Here is a 19,178-nt window from a genome sequence, read left to right as displayed (position 1 = left end):
ATTGTGCTGTACACTTGCAGAATGTCCATGCAAATCCTGTAAGTGAACTTCTGCAGTGTGTGAATTTGCCCTTATTTTTAATCTTTTCCTACTTAAAGGGCAGGTGACAACAGAAATGATGTACTGTTTAACCCCTTCATGACCGGAGCACTTTTCGGTTTTGGGTTTTCGTTTTTCGCTCCCCTCCTTAACAGAGCCATACTTTTTTCCTTCAATATGGCCATGTGGGGCCTTATTTTTTGCAGGACTAGTTGTACTTTTAAACGACACCATTGGTTTTACCATGTCATGTACTAGTATACGGGCAAAAAATTTTGAGTACAGTGAAATTGCAAAAAAAGTGCAATTCCACACTTGACACCAAACATGTCTAGGATCTTTTTTATCTAAGTGGTGAAAAAAAATTCCAAACATTGCTTAAAAAAAAATTAATTGCACCATTTTCCGATACCCGTAACGTCTCTATTTTCCGTGATTTGGGGTTGGGTGAAGGCTTATTTTTTGCGTGCCGAGCTGACGTTTTTAATGATTGCATTTTGGTGCAGATACGATCTTTTGATTGCCTGTTATTGCATTTTAATGTAATGTTGTGGTGACTAAAAAACGTAAGTTTGACTTTTTCTCGCTACGACCTTTAGCGATCAGGTTAATCCTTTTTTTATTGATTGGGCGATTTTGAACCCGGTGATACCAAATATGTGTAGGTTTGATTTTATTAGTTTTTTATTTTGGATAGGGCTAAAAGGGGGGTGATTTGAACTTTTTAGATATATATTTTTTTTTTTTAAACTTTTGCCATGCTTTAATAGTCTCCATAGGAGGCTAGAAGCTGGCGCAACTCCATCGGCTCTGCTATATAGAGGCAATAGTCAGATCGCCTCTATGTAATAGAATTGGCGAGGTCCTATGAGCGCTGACCACTGGGTGGCGCTCACCGCAGTCCGGCACTCACAACCATAGAGGTCTCTAGAAGACCTCGGATTGTCATGCTGACACATCGGTGACCCGCAATCACTTGACGTCAGTCACCAGTATGCATATTTCCGGTGCAATTGCTGGAAGCTCCATTCAGCATTTGACAGCGGCATTTAACTAGTTAATATCTGCAGGTGGATCGCGATTCCACTCGTGGCTATAGCGGGCACATGTCAGCTGTTCAAAACAGCTGAATTGCTGGGAAAGATGTGAGCTCATCGCCGGAGTCCAACATCGGCGTACTATTATTGCCGATGTCGGTAAGGGGTTAAACCGTTTTTTACGTTAAAGGGGTTATCCGGCCTTGGGGTGCAAGGGTTCTCCACATGACAGACTTGTGAATACGCACTGTCAGGATTCTTCGGTATCGGGAGCAAGCGGTCATGCTCTCAATGCAAGTGTATTGAGCGAGGCTGGACATGTCTCGTTGGCACATGAGCGCATGTATGCAAAGTCATGCCCGCTGGCATCAGAGAGTCCTATGAGTATGGACTATAAGAATAACTGAGTAGTCTCATAGAGTGGCTGCAGACTTGTACCCTAACCCCTTTAAATGTAAGATTTTTTTTATGCTAATGTTTTTACTTTATTTTCATATTATGAGCTATATAAAAATATACCAAGCATTGAAATTGTGCAATTTTCACACTGGTCACTTCCATTGTGAAGGGAATGGGAGCTTTGACAACTCTTATTGGGAATGGTGGATCCTGTGATACTGTATTAACTTTGTATAACAGCCTGTGATGATAATGAGACTTCTGAAAAGTCTTTTGTAAAACAAAAAACTAGTATGTGGCTAAAATGGCCCCAGTGACCAGTTTGAAAATTGCAAGATATATCTATTTGTATGATGGGGGAAAAAAAGGAATTTTTAACTAACGAGCTGCCAGCCTAGCTTGAGTATAATGCATATGTGGAAAATACATTTAGGGTATGTTCACACGTTCAGGATTTCCATCCTTTTTTTTTCAGGACTGTTTTTTTAAAAAACTGCAGCTCTTGGCAGAAAACGCAGGTCCTTTTTTGTCCTTTTATGATGCGTTTTTTTGATGCGTTTTTTGATCCTTTTTTTTTATGCAGTTTTCTAACCCTACCCCTAACCCTAACCCTAACCCTACCCCTACCCCTATTCTAACCTTAGTGAAAAAAAAAAAAAAAAATTCTTAATTTTTTTATTGTCCCTACCAATGGGGGTGACAAAGTGGGGGGGTGTCATTTACTATTTTTTTATTTTGATCACTGAGATAGGTTATATCTCAGTGATCAAAATGCACTTTGGAGCGAATCTGCCGGCCGGCAGATTCGGCGGGCGCACTGCGCATGCGCCCGCCATTTTGCAAGATGGCGGCGCCCAGGGAGAAGACGGCCGGACGGACACCGGGACGCCGGGTAAGTATAAGGGGGGGAGATTAGGGCACGGGGGGGGGCATCGGAGCACGGGGGGGGGGGGGGAGGGGCGCATCGGAGCACGGGGGGCGGGATCGGAGCACGGGGGGGGGGGGGGCATCGGAGCACGGGGGGCGGGATCGGAGCACGGGGGGGCAGCCACACTCTGCCCACGCACTTCCGCCCGCTCCCCCGCACTTCCTGCTGCAGCGGTTCTGCACATCAAATCGCAGTAAAACCCGCAGATATATTTTTGATCTGCGGGTTTTACTGCGGTTTTGACCTCACAATGGAGGTCTATGGGTGCAGAACCGCTGCGGTTCAGGAAAAAGAAGTGACATGCTCCTTCTTTTTTGCCGCAGCTATTCTGCGCGGCTTTTTAAACGAAATTCCGGATCATGTGCACAGCAGTGACTGTTTTCCATAGGGTTACATTGTTATGTACCCTGCGTGGAAAACAGCTGCGGAACCGCAGCGGCAAAACCGCTGCGGTTCCGCAGTAAAAAACGCACTGTGTGAACATGGCCTTACACTGTTTTGAGTTCTGAGGAAAAACACACATCTGTTGCTATAAAGTATATGTTTCACTGTTTGTCTACAAAACATCAATTGTTATCTGCATCTACTTGCATATAAAAAATACAGGAACATCAGTTGTACGGGAACACGAAATTCACTTACGGGTTCAAAATATCTCTGTAGGGTCATACAATGTACATATAGTCTATCATCTGTAAAAATAGCTACAATACCCCACTAAAAATAGGATTGCTTAGTATGTTTTCTAGTAATAAATTCTGCATAGAAGTCTTGGCTGTACATGCTGATCCTTTATAAAAATCTGCATGGTCACGCAGTGTTCTGCAACCGGTAGCAGCTGGAGGTAGCAGATCTCTGGTGATGGAAGTGATTGGTCAGTGAACCCTAACCCCTTCTCTAACCCGACGGGTAGTAATAGGGCAGGTTCCAGATTCGATGCGAGAACGTTGGGAACAAGCTTTGTGTATTCCTGTCTACGTAGCTGGATACGGTCGGTATCTCCTCCTTGTGTAGGCTCGAATCGCCTGCCATTGTGAAGTTAACGGGGCAGTTTGCGTTCCACATGTCCAGCAGCTTCACCTGTTGGCTTTCTCTTTCCAAGGAACTCAGGAAATCCTTCAGGACTTGCTTGAATATATAGACAATTTCCCAAGGCAGCACATCATTCTCTGCCAAAACTTCTCGAAATCTGTGGGCAAAATATGTGGTTAATTACTTTGTAGCCAGCATTTCTCTGCTTATAGGAAAAATGATATTGCAGCAAGACCCAGTAGCTACGATAGGTTATTTCTTACCCAATTTCCGAAGCACAAATCTCTTTGAGATGAGATTTCAAAACTGCATTGACAAGTAGTATTCTGTAAGTAGACAGCCTGTATATATAATGTGCGGTGGGGCTCAAAATCTGGTCTAGGTAAAAATGTGATCTCATATTTTTTTTTCTTTCTATTATCCTTCTTAACATAGGACATAATGGTATGTATAGTGTAGTAAAATGTCTGAATCAGGAGCAGAAGTTAAAAATAGCAGCAACCGTAGCTGGGTCCGATTGATAAAAACCCAAAGAGTTAAGATCCCATTGATCAAAGAAGGATAACACATGCAGTAAACCATTTTTACTGATGGAGGGATCTACAAAAATCATTTCAAATACTCTGTTAGAAGACAAAGATACTGTCTATACCTTACCCTTAAATGTCTTTTTCTTTCAGAGGCACAGTGTTGGCAAAGATCGATCTCTTCCATGGCCCCAGGAAAAGATTGTCATATAAGGGTGCATAAGCTGCCGTATAGCAGTTCACTGAAGCTGTAGGTAGTGTTTCCTCTAAGGGAACCTGACACCCCCAAAATCGAAGGTAAGCTAAGCACACCGGCATCAGGGGCTTATCTACAGCATTCTGTAATGCTGTAGATAAGCCCCCAATGTATCCTGAAAGATGAGAAAAAGTTAGATTATACTCAAGCGGGCGGTCCGGTCCGGTCCGGTCCGATGGGCGTCGTGATCCGGTCTGGTGCCTCCCATCTTCATAGGATGACGTCCTCTTCTTGTCTTCATGCTGCGGCTCCGGCATACTTTGTCTGACCTGTTGAGGGCCTCTCTGACCTTTCCCGGTGCCTGCGCACTGCAGTGCTTTGCTCTGCCCTCAACAGGGCAGACAAAGTACCCCTGAGCCGCAGCGTGAAGAGAAGAAGAGGACGTCATCGTAAGAAGATGCGACGCCCATCGCACCGGACCGAAACGGGACCGCCCCTGGGTGAGTATAATCTAACCTCTTTTTCTCATCTTTCACGACACATCGAGGGCTTATCTACAGCATTCCAGAATGCTGTAGATAAGCCCCTAATGCCGGTGGGCTTAGCTCACCTTTGATTTTGGATGTGACAGATTCCCTTTAAAAATACAGCAATTGTGTGTAAGAGCAAAATCCAACAGAATTAATAGGAATTGGACCAACGCACAATCCAAATTCATCATGGACAGAAAAATTCTATCCGCTCCGATCACTGCTTAAAGACTGCCGATACAACTTTTAACAGCGGCAGTTAGGGAGCCTTATTCTTCAGCGCCACTTTTTAACGGCGCTGAGAAATGTGTATAGCGCCCCCAGCGTTGGAAAATCTCTGGGGTCTTGGCTAGCTACCCGGGGGTAGCTGAGGCCCCGGAGAACATGATTCGGGTCGGTTTTGACTGTCCCTAGTCACGTGTTGCTGTTATTCACCAAATAACGGCGATCACGAAAAAGTTTTTTTTTATTTTTAATATAAATTTTTCCTATTTATTTCTCTCCTATAATATAATCTAGCATACCAGAGGAGAGAGAAATGGGGTCCCCCAGGCCTCCCTATCATCTTTCTGTAAGAAAATGGCTGGCACATGCACAGTGCGTCTGCCGAGATCTGCCTGGCCGCTACCCGGCAGCAATGAGTTTTCCTATTGGTTAATTTTGATCACTGTGATAGACACTAACACAGTGATCAAAATAAAAAAAAAAGTAAATTAAACCCCCCTTTGTCACCCCCTTGGTTAGGTAAAAATATATATATTTTTTGCAGTTGGGTTTGGGGCTAGGGTTGTGGTGTTGGGGTATTTGCACACGTTGCAGATTTCCTGCGGATCCGCAGCGTTTCTTTCTGCTCAGCCTCGCCGCAGATCTGCAAGTGATTTACAGTACAATGTAAATCAATGGGAAAAAAAATGCTGTGCTAATGGTGCAGAAAATTCTGCACTGAAAACGCAGCAGATTAAGAAAAAAAAAAAGCACCATGTCACTACTTTTTGCGGTTCTGCAGCGTTTCTGCACCCATTCCATAATAGAAATCCGCAGGGGTAAATAAACGCATGAAATCCGTAGCAAATCCGCAAAAAAGGCGCAGATTTTGACCTGCGTTTTCTGCCAAGAAATGCAGAATCTGCACAGAAAACTCCACAGTCAAATCTGCAGTGTGCACATAACCATAAGACTAGGTTTGGGATTAAGGTTAGGGGTGTGTTGGAGTTAGGGCTGGAGTTGAATTTGGGGGGTTTCCACTGTTTAGGCACATTAGGGGGTCTCCAAATCCGACATGGCGCCCGCCATTGATTCCGGTCAATTTTGCGTTCAAAAAGTCAAACGGTGCTCCCTCCCTTCTGAGCCCTGCCATGCACCCAAACAGTGGCTTACCCCCACATACGGGGTATCTGTGTACTCAGGAGAAATTGCACAACAAATGTTGTGTTCCATTTTCTCTTGTTACCCTTGTGAAAATAAAGTTGAGCTAAAGTTAATTTTTTTGTGAAAGAAGTTAAATGTACATTTTTTCCTTCCACATTGCTTTAGTTCTCGTAAAGCACCTGAAGAGTTAATAAACTTCATGAATGTGGTTTTGACCACCTAGAGGGGTGCAGTTTTTAGAATGGTGTCACTTTAGGGTATTTTCTGTCATATTGGCCAATCTCTCCCCCCCTCCAAAATTATTTTGTTGGAAAGATTCGATCAACTTTTAACCGTTATAGTGTCCTAACTAAAAAAAAAAATTGTTTCCAAAATTGTGCTGATGTAAGGTAGACATTTGGGAAATGTTGTTAACTATTTTTTGTGACATGACTCTGATTTAAGGGCACAAAAATTAAAAGTTTTAAAATTGCTAAATTGTCAAATTTCCTTCTTTTTCTTTATCAAACGCAAGTTATATCGAAGAAATGTTACCACTAACATGAAGTACAATATGTCACGAAAAAACACTCAATCACCAGGATCCGTTGAAGCGTTCCAGAGTTATAACCTCATAGTGACAGTGGTCAGAATTTTGAGGCTGTGTGCACATGTTGCGTTTTTTTCTATGTTTTTCCCAATAAAAATGCTATAAAACCGCAAAAAAAACGCATACAATAAGCATCCCATCATTTAGAATGAATTCCGCATGTTTTGTGCACATGATGCGTTTTTTCCGCGAAAAAAAACGCATCGTGGTAAAAACCGCAGCATGTTCATTAATTTTTTTTTTTGCGGATTTCCCACTACAAAATGCATTGGGAAGTGTCCGGAAAAAACCACGGCAAAATCGCATGCGGTTTTCTTGCGGATTTCTTGCAGAAAATGTCTGGTTTTTCTCAGGAATTTTCTGCGAGAAATCCTGAACGTGTGCACATAGCCTTAAAGTTGGCCTGTCATTAAGGTCAAAATTTGCTCTGTCATTAAAGGGAACCTGTCACCTGAATTTGGCGGGACATGTTTGTGGTCATATGGGCGGGGTTTTTGGGTGTTTGATTCACCCTTTCCTTACCCGCTGGCTGCATGCTGGCCGCAATATTGGGTTGAAGTTCAAATTCAGGTGACAGGTTCCCTTTAAGGGGTTAAACCATTTAAATGGGTCAGTCGTTTCAGCATGAGATTGCAGAGAGACGTTAACTTGGCATTGCAACTGGGGGCCTACTTAAAAGGGTATTCTTTTCTCCAAGATCCTATCCCAATATGTAGGAGGAGTAATAATAGCATATTAGCAAATACCTCCAATTAGAAATATGGTATAGTTTTTCTGATTTGCTATGTCTTTCATGTGCAGGCATTGTAGTAGCTTAGGTATCCGCGGATACGACCATTGATATACTGACGGCTAGTTGTTAGTGGTCGTAATCATGGTTACCTAAGTTCCATCAATGCTTGCACATAAGGAAAGAGGCATTTGCCAATCAGAAAAACTGTACTACATTTCTAATTGGAGGTATTCGATAATGTTATAACACTTACTACATATTGGGATAGGATCTTGGAGATGAGAATGCCCCCTTTAAGGCCTCCATTGCTTCCATCTTGGTGTTCGTTTTGAAGCCCAGGCAAAGATTCGTCAATGGAAAAGTTTAAAACAAAAATTTAAGAGTTGCAGAGAATACCTGCAGACGCCATTTTTTTCTTCTTCTTTACCCTCGTCTGAGCGAGCCCTTTTACTGATCTCTGAGCTTATTTATGACTACATCAAAGTTTTGCTCATCTTTCTGCTCTGTGGTCATAAACTTCCACCTGATGAAGACAGTACTTCCGTCGAAACGCGTTGTGGCTAAACATATCCGTTGTCAGAGCTTCCTTCCAGCGCTCCTGTGACCGATTTCTACTACTCAGTCCTGCTGTCCTCCTTTGGAGGTGTTCGGCTGGAGCCGCCGTGGTACTCGACACCCCCATCACTCCTTGGGCTGCCTCCTCAACGCTCCTACACGACCGCCTTTACTGACCCTGCTGTGGTCATAAACAGCACAGAGAAAAGGATAAAGGAGCCCAACAGCTGATTCTTACTGCTCAGACCAGCTCCATCACTGCAGTTTTATATGGGGTCTCTGTACAGAGTTTTAAAAGCCAAGTGGGGAACTATGCCACTAGGATGACTAGTCCAAGAGGCTGGTGCCTGGCTGCTTCTCTCTGCCCTGCTTACTTTACCTGACAGGCCTCTTCCAGTACATGGCTGCAATTACAGATAGTCTCTGAGTCCTGCTGCCCGTGATTTGGCTATCATAAATCTGCGATCAGGTTAGAAGAAGTAAAAAAAAAAAAATTTTTTTTTTTTTTTTTAATATATCCTTTTGATAATGTAATCCCTCTAAAGCATTTAGTTTGACATTCTACATCCCTTTGTCTTGCATATGTGGTTGAAACACTATGAATAATGACTGTAACATTCTGGTAATGCAGCTAAAGCTACAGGAATGTGCAAAAAGTTATTTTAAAGTCATTGGAGGACTTCGTAGTTTTTTTTTTTTTTTTGGGGGGGGGGGGGGGGGAAGAGCATCTGCCTGACCATAAAGTGAAATGCATGTTTAATAAACTCCCCAGATATCACATTAATCATTAAATCTTTTTTTATTTTTATCAGCGAGGTAAAAATAAGTGGGGTTACCTGCTCAGCACGGTCCCTGTATGGCACGGCTGGATCTGGGAGCACAGAACCTCCAGCTGTTTCTGCTCCGTCACGGGGATGCTCGGCTTCAAGCTGTAATCATTTCTCAGCCAGTTATAATCTGCTCCCATCTTCTGTCCCCTCTGCTCGTTCTCGATCTCGTGCAGCAGTCGCTCACGTTCTCCCAGGTGCCATTGCAATTCTCTTAATAAAGTCTTGGTCACTACCTCCGAGCCCGGGTATTGCGTGGACTTGTCAGACTCTGCTTTGGACCATTTTATCCAACCAAAGAAAGGCATTTTATTTTTCGATGCTGGAATTAAATTTCACACACCGAATTAATCACAAGTTACAATCTCATTCAGATACTATATAATTTTTGCAATTTTTCAGACTATTATTTTTTTTAATAAAAATGCATCAAATTAGAGATGGTACTGAATAACCAAGAAATGCAGAAAATAAATGCCTCTTGCTTATAAGTCTTACCTTTTATTCCCACGCTGCTGGATGTTCGCTATTCTTTAGTCCTGGACTTTTCTTAAAGGGCTTGCAAGGACGTCTGTTAAAATGATGTGATGGTTCATTAGAGTCCAGTAGACGATCTCCCCTTTAGGTCCAGGCTATTGCTGCCTTCTTGACACCATAGAGGGATGGAAACCTGGCTGAGGACATCTGACAAGATGAGTGGCTTGCTGTGCACTAACTGCATCTGCTGATGTGCAAGCCCTTAAAGTTGGACGTGTCATGTGACCTCGTAGCGCCCGTATATATTTTTTGTTTCCCTCCCCCAGGAATCCACTGAGTACTCATATAAAACTTGCCATGCAATGGAATCTTTAGTTTTTAAGGCTAAGATCTCTGCTTGCAACATTTGGTTACAATGCAGGCAGCGTAAGGATGATGGCACAGTCCTCAGAGGTCTAGCACTAAGACATAGAAGCATGCACAATGCAATACTGAATGCAAAAAGTAAGTACAGTACATACCATTAAGATGCCAGGGCGGAACTGAATTATCCTCTTTTTAGCACATAGACTTGCATGTAGGACAAATCGCTTGTTCATGTCCTGGCGATTTTGTATGCACCAAAGGTCGTTGAAGCAGTTTTTTTTCTTTTCCCCCTCCTTTTTTTTTCTTTTTTATCCCTCTTCCGTTTCAGTTCTCCAGTCTCTTTTTATTAGTCTGAACCCCAGGCATGAGGAGACAGCTCCCTCTTCTTACTTCCTTTCCGAGATGACTGGTTTTACAGCTCTGATTTTTCTCAGCATTGTCGGATTTTTTTTTTTCCTTCCCCCTTTTATCCCAGAGATGTTGGATTGTTGGCTAACAGAGGCTGCATTAATGTGCCCTAGATTGCCATGGAACACAACACATGACGCGCATGGTAGATATTATACACTGGAAACATTCAGATGTCAACACTAATAATGCTCAGCTGGAAGGTTTTCACATTGCATTGTATATGGTACTATGAGAATGTGGAGGAGCTTGCCATGTAATGACACAACTGTCTTTGCAAATTTGAAGACAAATTAAAAGCATGACTTCTTGTCACCTTTCATTCTGTTTTTTTTCCCCTAGCAGATAAAATGATAGAAACGGTGAAAAATTTGTATGTTTTTGGCAGAAAAGCTATATTATTCTGAAAGCCTTAGGCTGTGTGCACATGTTGCAGATTTGATTGCAGAACCACAGCATTTTTTTGCCGCACGGAATTGCATCAGATCCACAGTGTAGTGCACAATCAATGTTAAGTCTATGGCAGTGTTCCCCAACTCCGGTCCTCAAGAGCCACCAACAGGTCATGTTTTGAGGATTTCCTTAGTATTGCACAGGTCATTGAATGCTTGCCTGTCCAGGTGATGCAATTATCACCTGTGCAATACTAAGGAAATCCTGAAAACATGACCCGTTGGTGGCTCTTGAGGACCGGACTTGGGGAACACTGGTCTATGGGAGCCGCAGACTTGATATGCACATGCTGCGGAAAAAGCAGCACCGAAACGCAGCTTTTTTTCCGCAGCATGTCACTTCTTTTGTGCGGAACTGCAGCTTTTCTGCACCCATTGACTTTCATTGAGTCAGGCACATACGCAGCAAAACCGCAGATGTAAGAAAAGATCTGCAGTTTTGCTGCGGATGTAGGTCTGAGAAACGCTGCAGTTTGGGAGGAGGGAAGTTTGTGGGCGGTGACTGTGCGGGCGGGGTCTGCGGTGCTGTCCGGGTGTGTGTGGCGCTGTCCAAAAGGGGGGGGGGAAAATCTTTGGTGTGTGTTTGTGTGTGCAGGCATCGTCCGATGGGACTACACCCATCGGGCTGTGCCTGCTACCGTGACAGTGACTGACACATTAGCCAATGATGGGACAGTAGTAGTCCCATAATCCGGCTAATGTGTTGAATGTATAAAACACAAACAAAAAACACATGTACAGTACATACACCATACAGTAAATACACCATGCAACGTGCAGTACATACAGCAAGCAAAATACAGTACATACAGTACATACAACATAGATACACTACATATAACATACATATAGACCTACAGTACATACAACATAGAGTACAAACTCGCCATCACCTTGATCCCCGAAGCCATTGCTTACCTGTAAAAAATATTAAAATAATAAGCAAACAATATACTCCCTCATCCGCAGAGATCCAATTAATACGAGTGTCCCACGACGATCTCCCGTGGAGAGCTGCCACATCAGCTGATGTGACCGCTCTTCAGGGGCTCCGCCAATACAATGACGGAAGTATCCTTCCGCAATGTATTCCTCCACCACTGTGAGAAATAGTCCCTATTTTCACTTGTGGCACTGCTGCGTGGGAAAATTCCCACGCAGCTTTGCCATAAAGTGAGAGCCTGAACTCAGGCAACCTCTTCAGTGATGCACTGCAGGAGCCATTGTCTCCTGTCAGTTTGTCACTGGAGGCCCTACAGAGCAGTGACATTACCTGATGTCACTGTTCTATAGGGAGATCGTCGTGGGATATTAGTTATTAATTGGACTACGGCGGACAGGTAGTATACGGTTGGTTTATTTTAATTTTTTTTGCAGGCGATCGAGTATGGTAAGTATGGTTAAATTAAGAATGTTAAAATACTTTTTTCTGGCTGTGTCTTTATTTTTTTAAATTTTTTAACCCTTCCACCACTCTAGGATTAATAATGGATAGGCGTCTTATTGACGCCTCTCTTTATTAACCAGACTTGATGTCCCCTTACAATAGCAAGGTGATATTAACCCCTTATTGCCCCATATCCCACCGCTACGGGGGAGTGGGGATAGAGGGGCTAAGTGCCGGAATTGGCGCATCTGACAGATGTGCCATTTCTGGGGCGACTAGTGGCTGGTATTTGTAGCTTGGAAGGGGGGGGGGGTGCAATAACCATGGCCCCTCTCTAGGCTATGAATATCAGCCCGCTGTCTGCGTAGCCTTTCTGACTATGAAATATAGGGGGACCCCACGTCACTTTTTTTTTTTTTTATTAATGTAATAGCCAGTAAACGCTACGCAGACAGCTGCGGGCTGATATTCATAGCCTAGAGAGGCGCCATGGGTATTACCCCATTCCCAGGCTGCAAATATTGGCACCCAGCCGTCGGCTTTCCCCCTCTGGTGCAGAAAGTTGCGCGGGAGCCCACGCCATTTTTTCCCTCTTTTTTTTTTTTTTTTTTTAATATAACTTCATTCATAAACATCGGCCTTGCTATTGCATATCTACTAGATGGTGGCCCGATTCTAACACATTGGGTATTCTAGAATATGTATGTATGTATGTATGTACGTCGCGCTGTGATTGGGGGTTAAATTCCGCGCCAATATCACTGATTGGTCGCGGCCGGCCGCGTAGTATATAACAGCCACTTTGTATATAGCACAGCGATGTAGTTATATAGCACAGCGATGTAGTATATAACACAGCCCATGTAGTATATAACACTGGCCACGTAGTATACAGCAGTGTGGGCACCATATCCCTGTGAAAAAAAGAATTAAAATAAAAAATAGTTATATACTCACCTTCCGTCGTCCACCGAAGCTGTCCCGCTCCTCGCGATGCGGTCAGCAGCTTCCGTTCCCAGAGATGCATTGCAAAATTACCCAGATGACTTAGCGGTCTTAGCTAGAGTCCGCTAAGTCATCTGGGTAATTTCGCAATGCATCTAAGGGAACGGAAGCTGCCGAGAGCATCGGGAGGAGCAGGAAAGCTGCGGAGGCGATGGAAGATCAGAATAGCATGATTTTTTTTTAATTACTTTTATATCTTTTTACTATTGATGTTGCATAGTTGGCATCAATAGTAAAAAGTTGGTCCGGGATGGGGCGACACACTGGCACTGACTAGAGGGGATTTTGCAAAGAATGTGGCTTTTTTTATTTTCACAACACCAAAATTAAACGATTCACCGCAGTGGTATAAGGTATCTAAAGGAACTTTGAGTGCGACTGTTTATTCTTGGGACTACATTTTGGTGGAACATTTCCACGTCCAGTCAGCACCATCATAAAGCAAGAGTGCACGTCTTTTTCTTCTCTACAGACAGAAAGACAGACAAACAGACGGAAGTACCCCTTAGATGATTATATAGATAGATGGATAATCTATAGATAAATATGTCTTCTATATAATTGTTTAAGGTCACTTCCGTCTGTCCTTCTGTCACGGTTATTCATTCGCTGATTGGTCTTGCCAGCTGCCTGTCATGGCTGCCGCGACCAATCGGCGACGGGCACAGTCCGGAAGAAAATGGCCACTCCTTACTCCCCCGCAGTCAGTGCCTGTCGCCCGCATACTTTCCTCCGGTCACAGCTAACACAGGGTGAATGCCGGCGGGAACGGACCGCGTTATGCAGCGGGTAACGCACTCCGTTACCGCCGCTATTAACCCTGTGTGTCCCCAACTTTTTACTATTGACACTGCCTATGCGGCATCAATAGTAAAAAATGTAATGTTAAAAATAATAATAATAAAAAAAAAAAACTGCTATACTCACCCTCCGTAGTTGCTCGCGCCGGCTACCATCTTCCGTTGCAGGTTCCGGTGGCAAAGATGGTATGGGAGAATGACCTGCCATGATGTCACGGTCATGTGACCGCGACGTCATCACAGGTCCTGCGCTCATTCCAACCCTGGGACCGGAAGCTGCCGTGGATTACAAGGGGTCTCTGGAAAGGTGAGTATATGTTTTTTTTATTTTTTAACCTGTGACAAACCTGGCTGGGCAATATACTAAGTCACTAGGCAATATACTACGTGACTGGCCAATATACTGCGTGGCTGAGCAATATACTACATGGCTCTGTGCAGTATACTACGTGGCTCTGTGCAATATACTACGTGGCTCTGTGCTGTATACTACATGGCTCTGTGCAGTATACTACGTGGCTCTGTGCTGTACACTACGTGGCTCTGTGCTGTATACTACGTGGCTCTGTGCTGTATACTACGTCACTGGGCATTATACTACATCGCTGCGCAATATACTACGTAACTGGGCAATATACTAAGTAACTGGGCAATATACTACGTGGCTGGGCAATATACTTTGTGTCTGGGCAATATACTACGTGGCTGTACAATATACTAATGAGAGGCACGTGGCTGGCGCTCATCGGTGCCCAGTGATCACGTCACTGGCACACAGTTGGGCAAGTGGAATAACGCCTCCTGCCTGCCCGTGTGTGTTATGCTACTTTCACACATCAGGTTTTCAGTGTCTAAATCGGCGAATGTTGGAAAAACTGGATCCGGCGCAGATTGTGAAAAACTGATGCGTCGGATCCGTTTTTTTGCCGAATCTGGCTAGCATATCTAGATTATTGGATAGAAAATATTTTTTGGAGTATGCTCAGTTTAAAAAAGCGGATCAGGCCGCCGGATCCGCCTTTTTCTGGATCTGGCACCTTCCGGCTCCCATAGTCTTCCATTCTAGCAAATGGCCTGAAGCGCCGGATGCGGCGCTTCAGGCTTTTTTGCTGGAGACAAAAAACGTTGCTATGGATGTTTTTTCAAGAAACTGGAAACGGCAGGTTTGCCGGATCCGGCGAAAACTGGACGAAACGCAATGTCATCCGGTGCAATCCGGCACTAATACAAGTCTATGGGAAAAAAAACATGATCGAGCGGCAACATTCGCCTGATCCGGTTTTTTGAAAATTAGCCGGATTTAGCCTGACACTGAAAACCTGATGTGTGAAAGTAGCCTTAAATGCCAACACCCACCCCGGCTGTTAGAGGCACATGATTCATGATGCAGAACAACCGGCTGCAGAATATGACCACTATTCGGGTAAACCTTTACCAATCCACAGCTGTTTAATAGCCCGTTTACCTGGGCAGACAAAAGTAAATGATGCGCACTGAGTGGTATGTAATGGATTGGTGGCTGCCATTGTTCTTGGCAGGTTTCGCAGGACTATGTACTGACGAGAATTATTTTTTTTTTGCGCTGAGCAAAAGATAATTACACCATATTTTTTTTTCCTTGTTCATTGGTTAATCATCAGTCTGTTTGCGTGGAATATAATCGTGATACGAAGGCTTTTAAGTATAATCGTTCACGATTATCTTTCCGTATAAATGCAGCTTAAGGTTTTTTCACCTGTGCAATGGAAGAGTGATAACTTCCAGATTGGGTGGGCAATGACCACTGGGGGACCTCTGGTGATCCCAATAATGAGACGTTGAAATGTATGGATGGAGCAGTAGTCAGATATTCAAACATTGGAGCAGCTTTGCTTGAGAATTCTTAGCGGCTGCACCGGAGTTTAAAAGGCACTGTGTGCACTTAGTCTAAGCCTCCAGCTGTTAAGGTAGCCCATTGGTAAGGATGCCACTGGGGTGACAGGTGGAGCCTCTTTTCTGTACAACCGCTTTGATACCCTCTTAACTATTGCAGCAATGCTTAGTTCCCCCTGTGGTGGCGCTGCACTGACACGCTTGCTGCTTGATAACCCCTATGATTGCTGCTCATTGGTGTTGAAAGTGGGATAAGACCAGTTTATTGGGAGAGCAATAAAAGTCCAATTTTGACACCCCTCCCCCATCCTTTTAGAGGTCACACACATTAAATACTCTTTGGTACATTTTCCCTAGTTAAAGTGTTACGTGGTAAATAAGCTGATCTTCATAGCTGAGCGGGATCAGGGCACATCCGATTGTTCACGGTGTCACAGTTGCTCTCTATCAATAAGAGCAATTAAACAAAATGCCTGGAAGCGATTCAGCAGCACTTTGACGTGCACCGAATAGACAGTTTATTTCCACGGTGCAATGTAATAATCCCTCAAAGAAGGAGGAAAAAATCTCCTCCAGCCTTACTCATCAGTTCCCCTGTGAGTTGATTTACAGTAATATTTGCTGTAACTGAAGGTTGTGGCGTGTGCCCTGTGTAATATCTGTGTTTTGTGCTACTCTTTCCCAGGACACAATATGAAGTCTCTTATATTGCGGAGTTCAGGCACCTGGAAGATCAGGAGATGCAGAGCTGCGCCAGGGATGGCGGCGAACACCCAGGTATTCTCTCTGCACCGGCAGGTCATGGCCCAGATGCAATTTACATAGGCTGTCAAAATTGATAATGGAGACTTATCGTATTTTCATTGCTTGTCATGTATCTCACACCGTATTATAGGCAGATCTTCTAAGCTGTGGTCAAGAGTTTAACCTTTAGAGACGTACGTCAGACATGCACACTTATTGTATGGATGCAGCCGGGAGCGAAGAGTAAAATCTAGCACCGATTTCAACAACTAAATGGCTGTCAATCGTGATGGCATTTAAGTGGTTAGAAACTGTAAAGGGGTTTTGGTTCTGATGCCTGTCTGCACCATGCTATCATGGTGTGCTTATATGGTTTGTTTTGGCAGCTGATAACTGCCACATCTGTCTGGTTAGTATACTTCTCAAGCGGGTCTTCAAATGTAAAAATAATGGCGTCATTCAAGACTTAAACGTGTCCAGCAAAATAATAAGCCCTCATGTGGCAAAAATGAAAAATGGTTGTATCTCCTAGCGGTTAAACAGCCTGTTTTTATTTAGGATTTTCATTGCTCAGCGTTTAAAAAGATAACTGAGCCCTTGGGCAAATTGTTCCTACAACTAGTTGAACAATTCCCGCAGGGAATGTAGTGATGGAGCATGAAGCCATACAGGAGTTTTTCAAGAGCACAAAGGTCACATTTCTTGTAAGCTAGTGTAGCAATTAGTTGTAGCAAGGTCTGTCCAGTCATGGCATCCATGTAATGCTTGGATTAGCCTAGGACAGGCCATCAGAATAATGGGCTCTTGTAAAATATGTTAACATACAGCAAATGTAACATAACACATACATGTAATTCTATTTGGGGTTATTTCTTCACATGTCCATGGATTTCTGCAAGCCCCAGACAAATCAATAGGCGATTACAGAAAATTATTCAGTAGATCTGCTGTGCGTGAATAGATCATGATCTCGCCCCCTTCCGTTCTAGTTTATCAGGACAATCCCAAATAGAGCACTTTTTAACCCCTTCATGACCGGGGGATTTTTCGTTTTTCCGTGTTCGTTTTTCGCTCCCCTCCTTCCCAGAGCCATAACTTTTTTATTTTTCCGTCAATTTGGCCATGTGAGGGCTTATTTTTTGCGGGACGAGTTGTACTTTTGAACGACATCATTGGTTTTAGCATGTCGTGTACTAGAAAACGGGAAAAAAATTCCAAGTGCGGTGAAATTGCAAAAAAAGTGCAATCCCACATTGGTTTTTTGTTTGGCTTTTTTGCTAGGTTCACTAAATGCTAAAAATGACCTGCCATTATGATTCTCCAGGTCATTATGAGTTAATAGACACCAAACATGACTAGGTTATTTTTTATCTAAGTGGTGAAAAAAAATTCCAAACTTTGCTAAAAAAAAAAAAAAAAAATTGCGCCATTTTCCGATACTCGTAGCGTCTCCATTTTTCATCATCTGGGGTCGGTTGAGGGCTTATTTTTTGCGTGCCGAGATGACGTTTTTAATGATAGCATTTCGGTGCAGATACGTTCTTTTGATCGCCCGTTATTGCATTTTAATGCAATGTCGCGGCGACCAAAAAAAACGTAATTCTGGCGTTTCGAATTTTTTTCCCGCTACGCTGTTTAGCGATCAGGTTAATACTTTTTTTTAATTGATAGATCGGGCGATTCTGAGCGCGGCGATACCAAATATGCGTAGATTTGATATTTTTTTTATTGATTTATTTTGATTGGGGCGAAAGGGGGGTGATTTAAACTTTTATGTTTTTTTTTTTTTATTTTTTTCACATTTTTTTAAAACTTTTTTTTTTAACTTTTGCCATGCTTCAATAGCCTCCATGAGAGGCTAGAAGCAGGCATAGCACAATCGGCTCTGCTACATAGCAGCGATCTGCCCGCGCCTATTACGGGCACATGTCAGCTGTTCAAAACAGCTGACATGTCCCGGCTTTGGTGCGGGCTCACCGCGGAGCCCTGCATCAAAGCAGGGGAGCCGGCATCGGACGGTATAGTACGTCCGATGCCGGTAAGGGGTTAAAAGGTGGGGGGTTCTCATCTAGGACACTTAAGCATGTTGTCAGGGTATACCATAAGTATCCCTTAATCGGGTATCCAATTGTAGGTTCCCCCACAACACCCCAAGGTCCTAAATACTGAAACTAATTTCCTAAAATCTCACTAGTGTCCAAAGCATCTGTTCATACGGCCATGGTTATAGGGGACAGTTTTTACAAATAATTATTTTATAGGCAATGTATTAATATATCCTTATTAGAAATTCTGTGGTAGTAGTAAAATTGGATTTTTATACTGCTTGTAAAATCCCTTTCTCATTACCCACATTGGGGAAAACACATTACCATGAGACATCGTAGTGCAGCCCAACTACAGCGGACAATGTAGCGCAAAGTGGCCTGCAGCAACCTGTCATCCAAGATGGCTTCAACGCAGACCATGGAAGCGATCCTCTGGATCTTGACAGAATATGGAGAATTCAAACAATTGGCAATGAAGGCTTCTGCCATCACAGATCAAATCCTTTTGAAGGTGGCTGCCCATGAGGCTGCGAGGCCCATGTAACCAGTACTGAAGTACAAGAGCGAAAAAGAGCGCCCTAAGGCTTATATGGATACATACATAGAATCTGAGGCTCTGATCTAGTCCAGGCAATTCAGAGAGCAATCCTTGGGATGGAGGGGTTAATCTGCTCTGTTGAGAGCTCCTGGAAGCTTTCCTGCATTAAGGCTCAGCTGTGCACTGTTAGCCACTCCCATCTCCTATGTATTCTGGGCCCTGGCTAGCACTCATTGTCAGAGTAGGCTTATGCTGCATGACTGGAGGTTGGTGCCTGTTATTTGAGAAGGCGTTTGGTGGATTTATTTGTGACTGGTGCAA

At 43.6% G+C, this 19,178-nt stretch overlaps 2 protein-coding genes across 2 annotated transcripts in view; one reads left to right on the top strand and one right to left on the bottom strand.

The window, feature by feature from the left end:
• Nucleotides 1-19,178, top strand: part of TDRD9 (tudor domain containing 9) — a 405,241-nt gene that overhangs the window by 31,405 nt on the left and 354,658 nt on the right. The window contains exon 2 of the mRNA XM_069734388.1: nt 16,213-16,292. Within this exon, the coding sequence (XP_069590489.1) occupies nt 16,213-16,292 (80 nt within the window). The remainder of the gene's footprint in view (nt 1-16,212; nt 16,293-19,178) is intronic.
• Nucleotides 2,932-9,473, bottom strand: RD3L (RD3 like). Its single transcript, XM_069734426.1, has 3 exons — nt 9,259-9,473; nt 8,770-9,082; nt 2,932-3,592 (listed from the first exon to the last, which is right to left on the bottom strand). The coding sequence occupies exons 2-3, from the start codon at nt 9,066-9,068 to the stop codon at nt 3,301-3,303; spliced, it is 591 nt and encodes a 196-aa protein (XP_069590527.1). The 5' UTR covers nt 9,069-9,082; nt 9,259-9,473; the 3' UTR covers nt 2,932-3,300.

Source organism: Ranitomeya imitator, chromosome 1, assembly GCF_032444005.1.
Source record: "Ranitomeya imitator isolate aRanImi1 chromosome 1, aRanImi1.pri, whole genome shotgun sequence".
In the NCBI taxonomy this organism is placed as follows: Eukaryota; Metazoa; Chordata; class Amphibia; order Anura; family Dendrobatidae; genus Ranitomeya; species Ranitomeya imitator.
The sequence above is the reverse complement of the archived record's forward strand: the minus strand, read 5'-3'. Positions and strand labels throughout refer to the sequence as shown.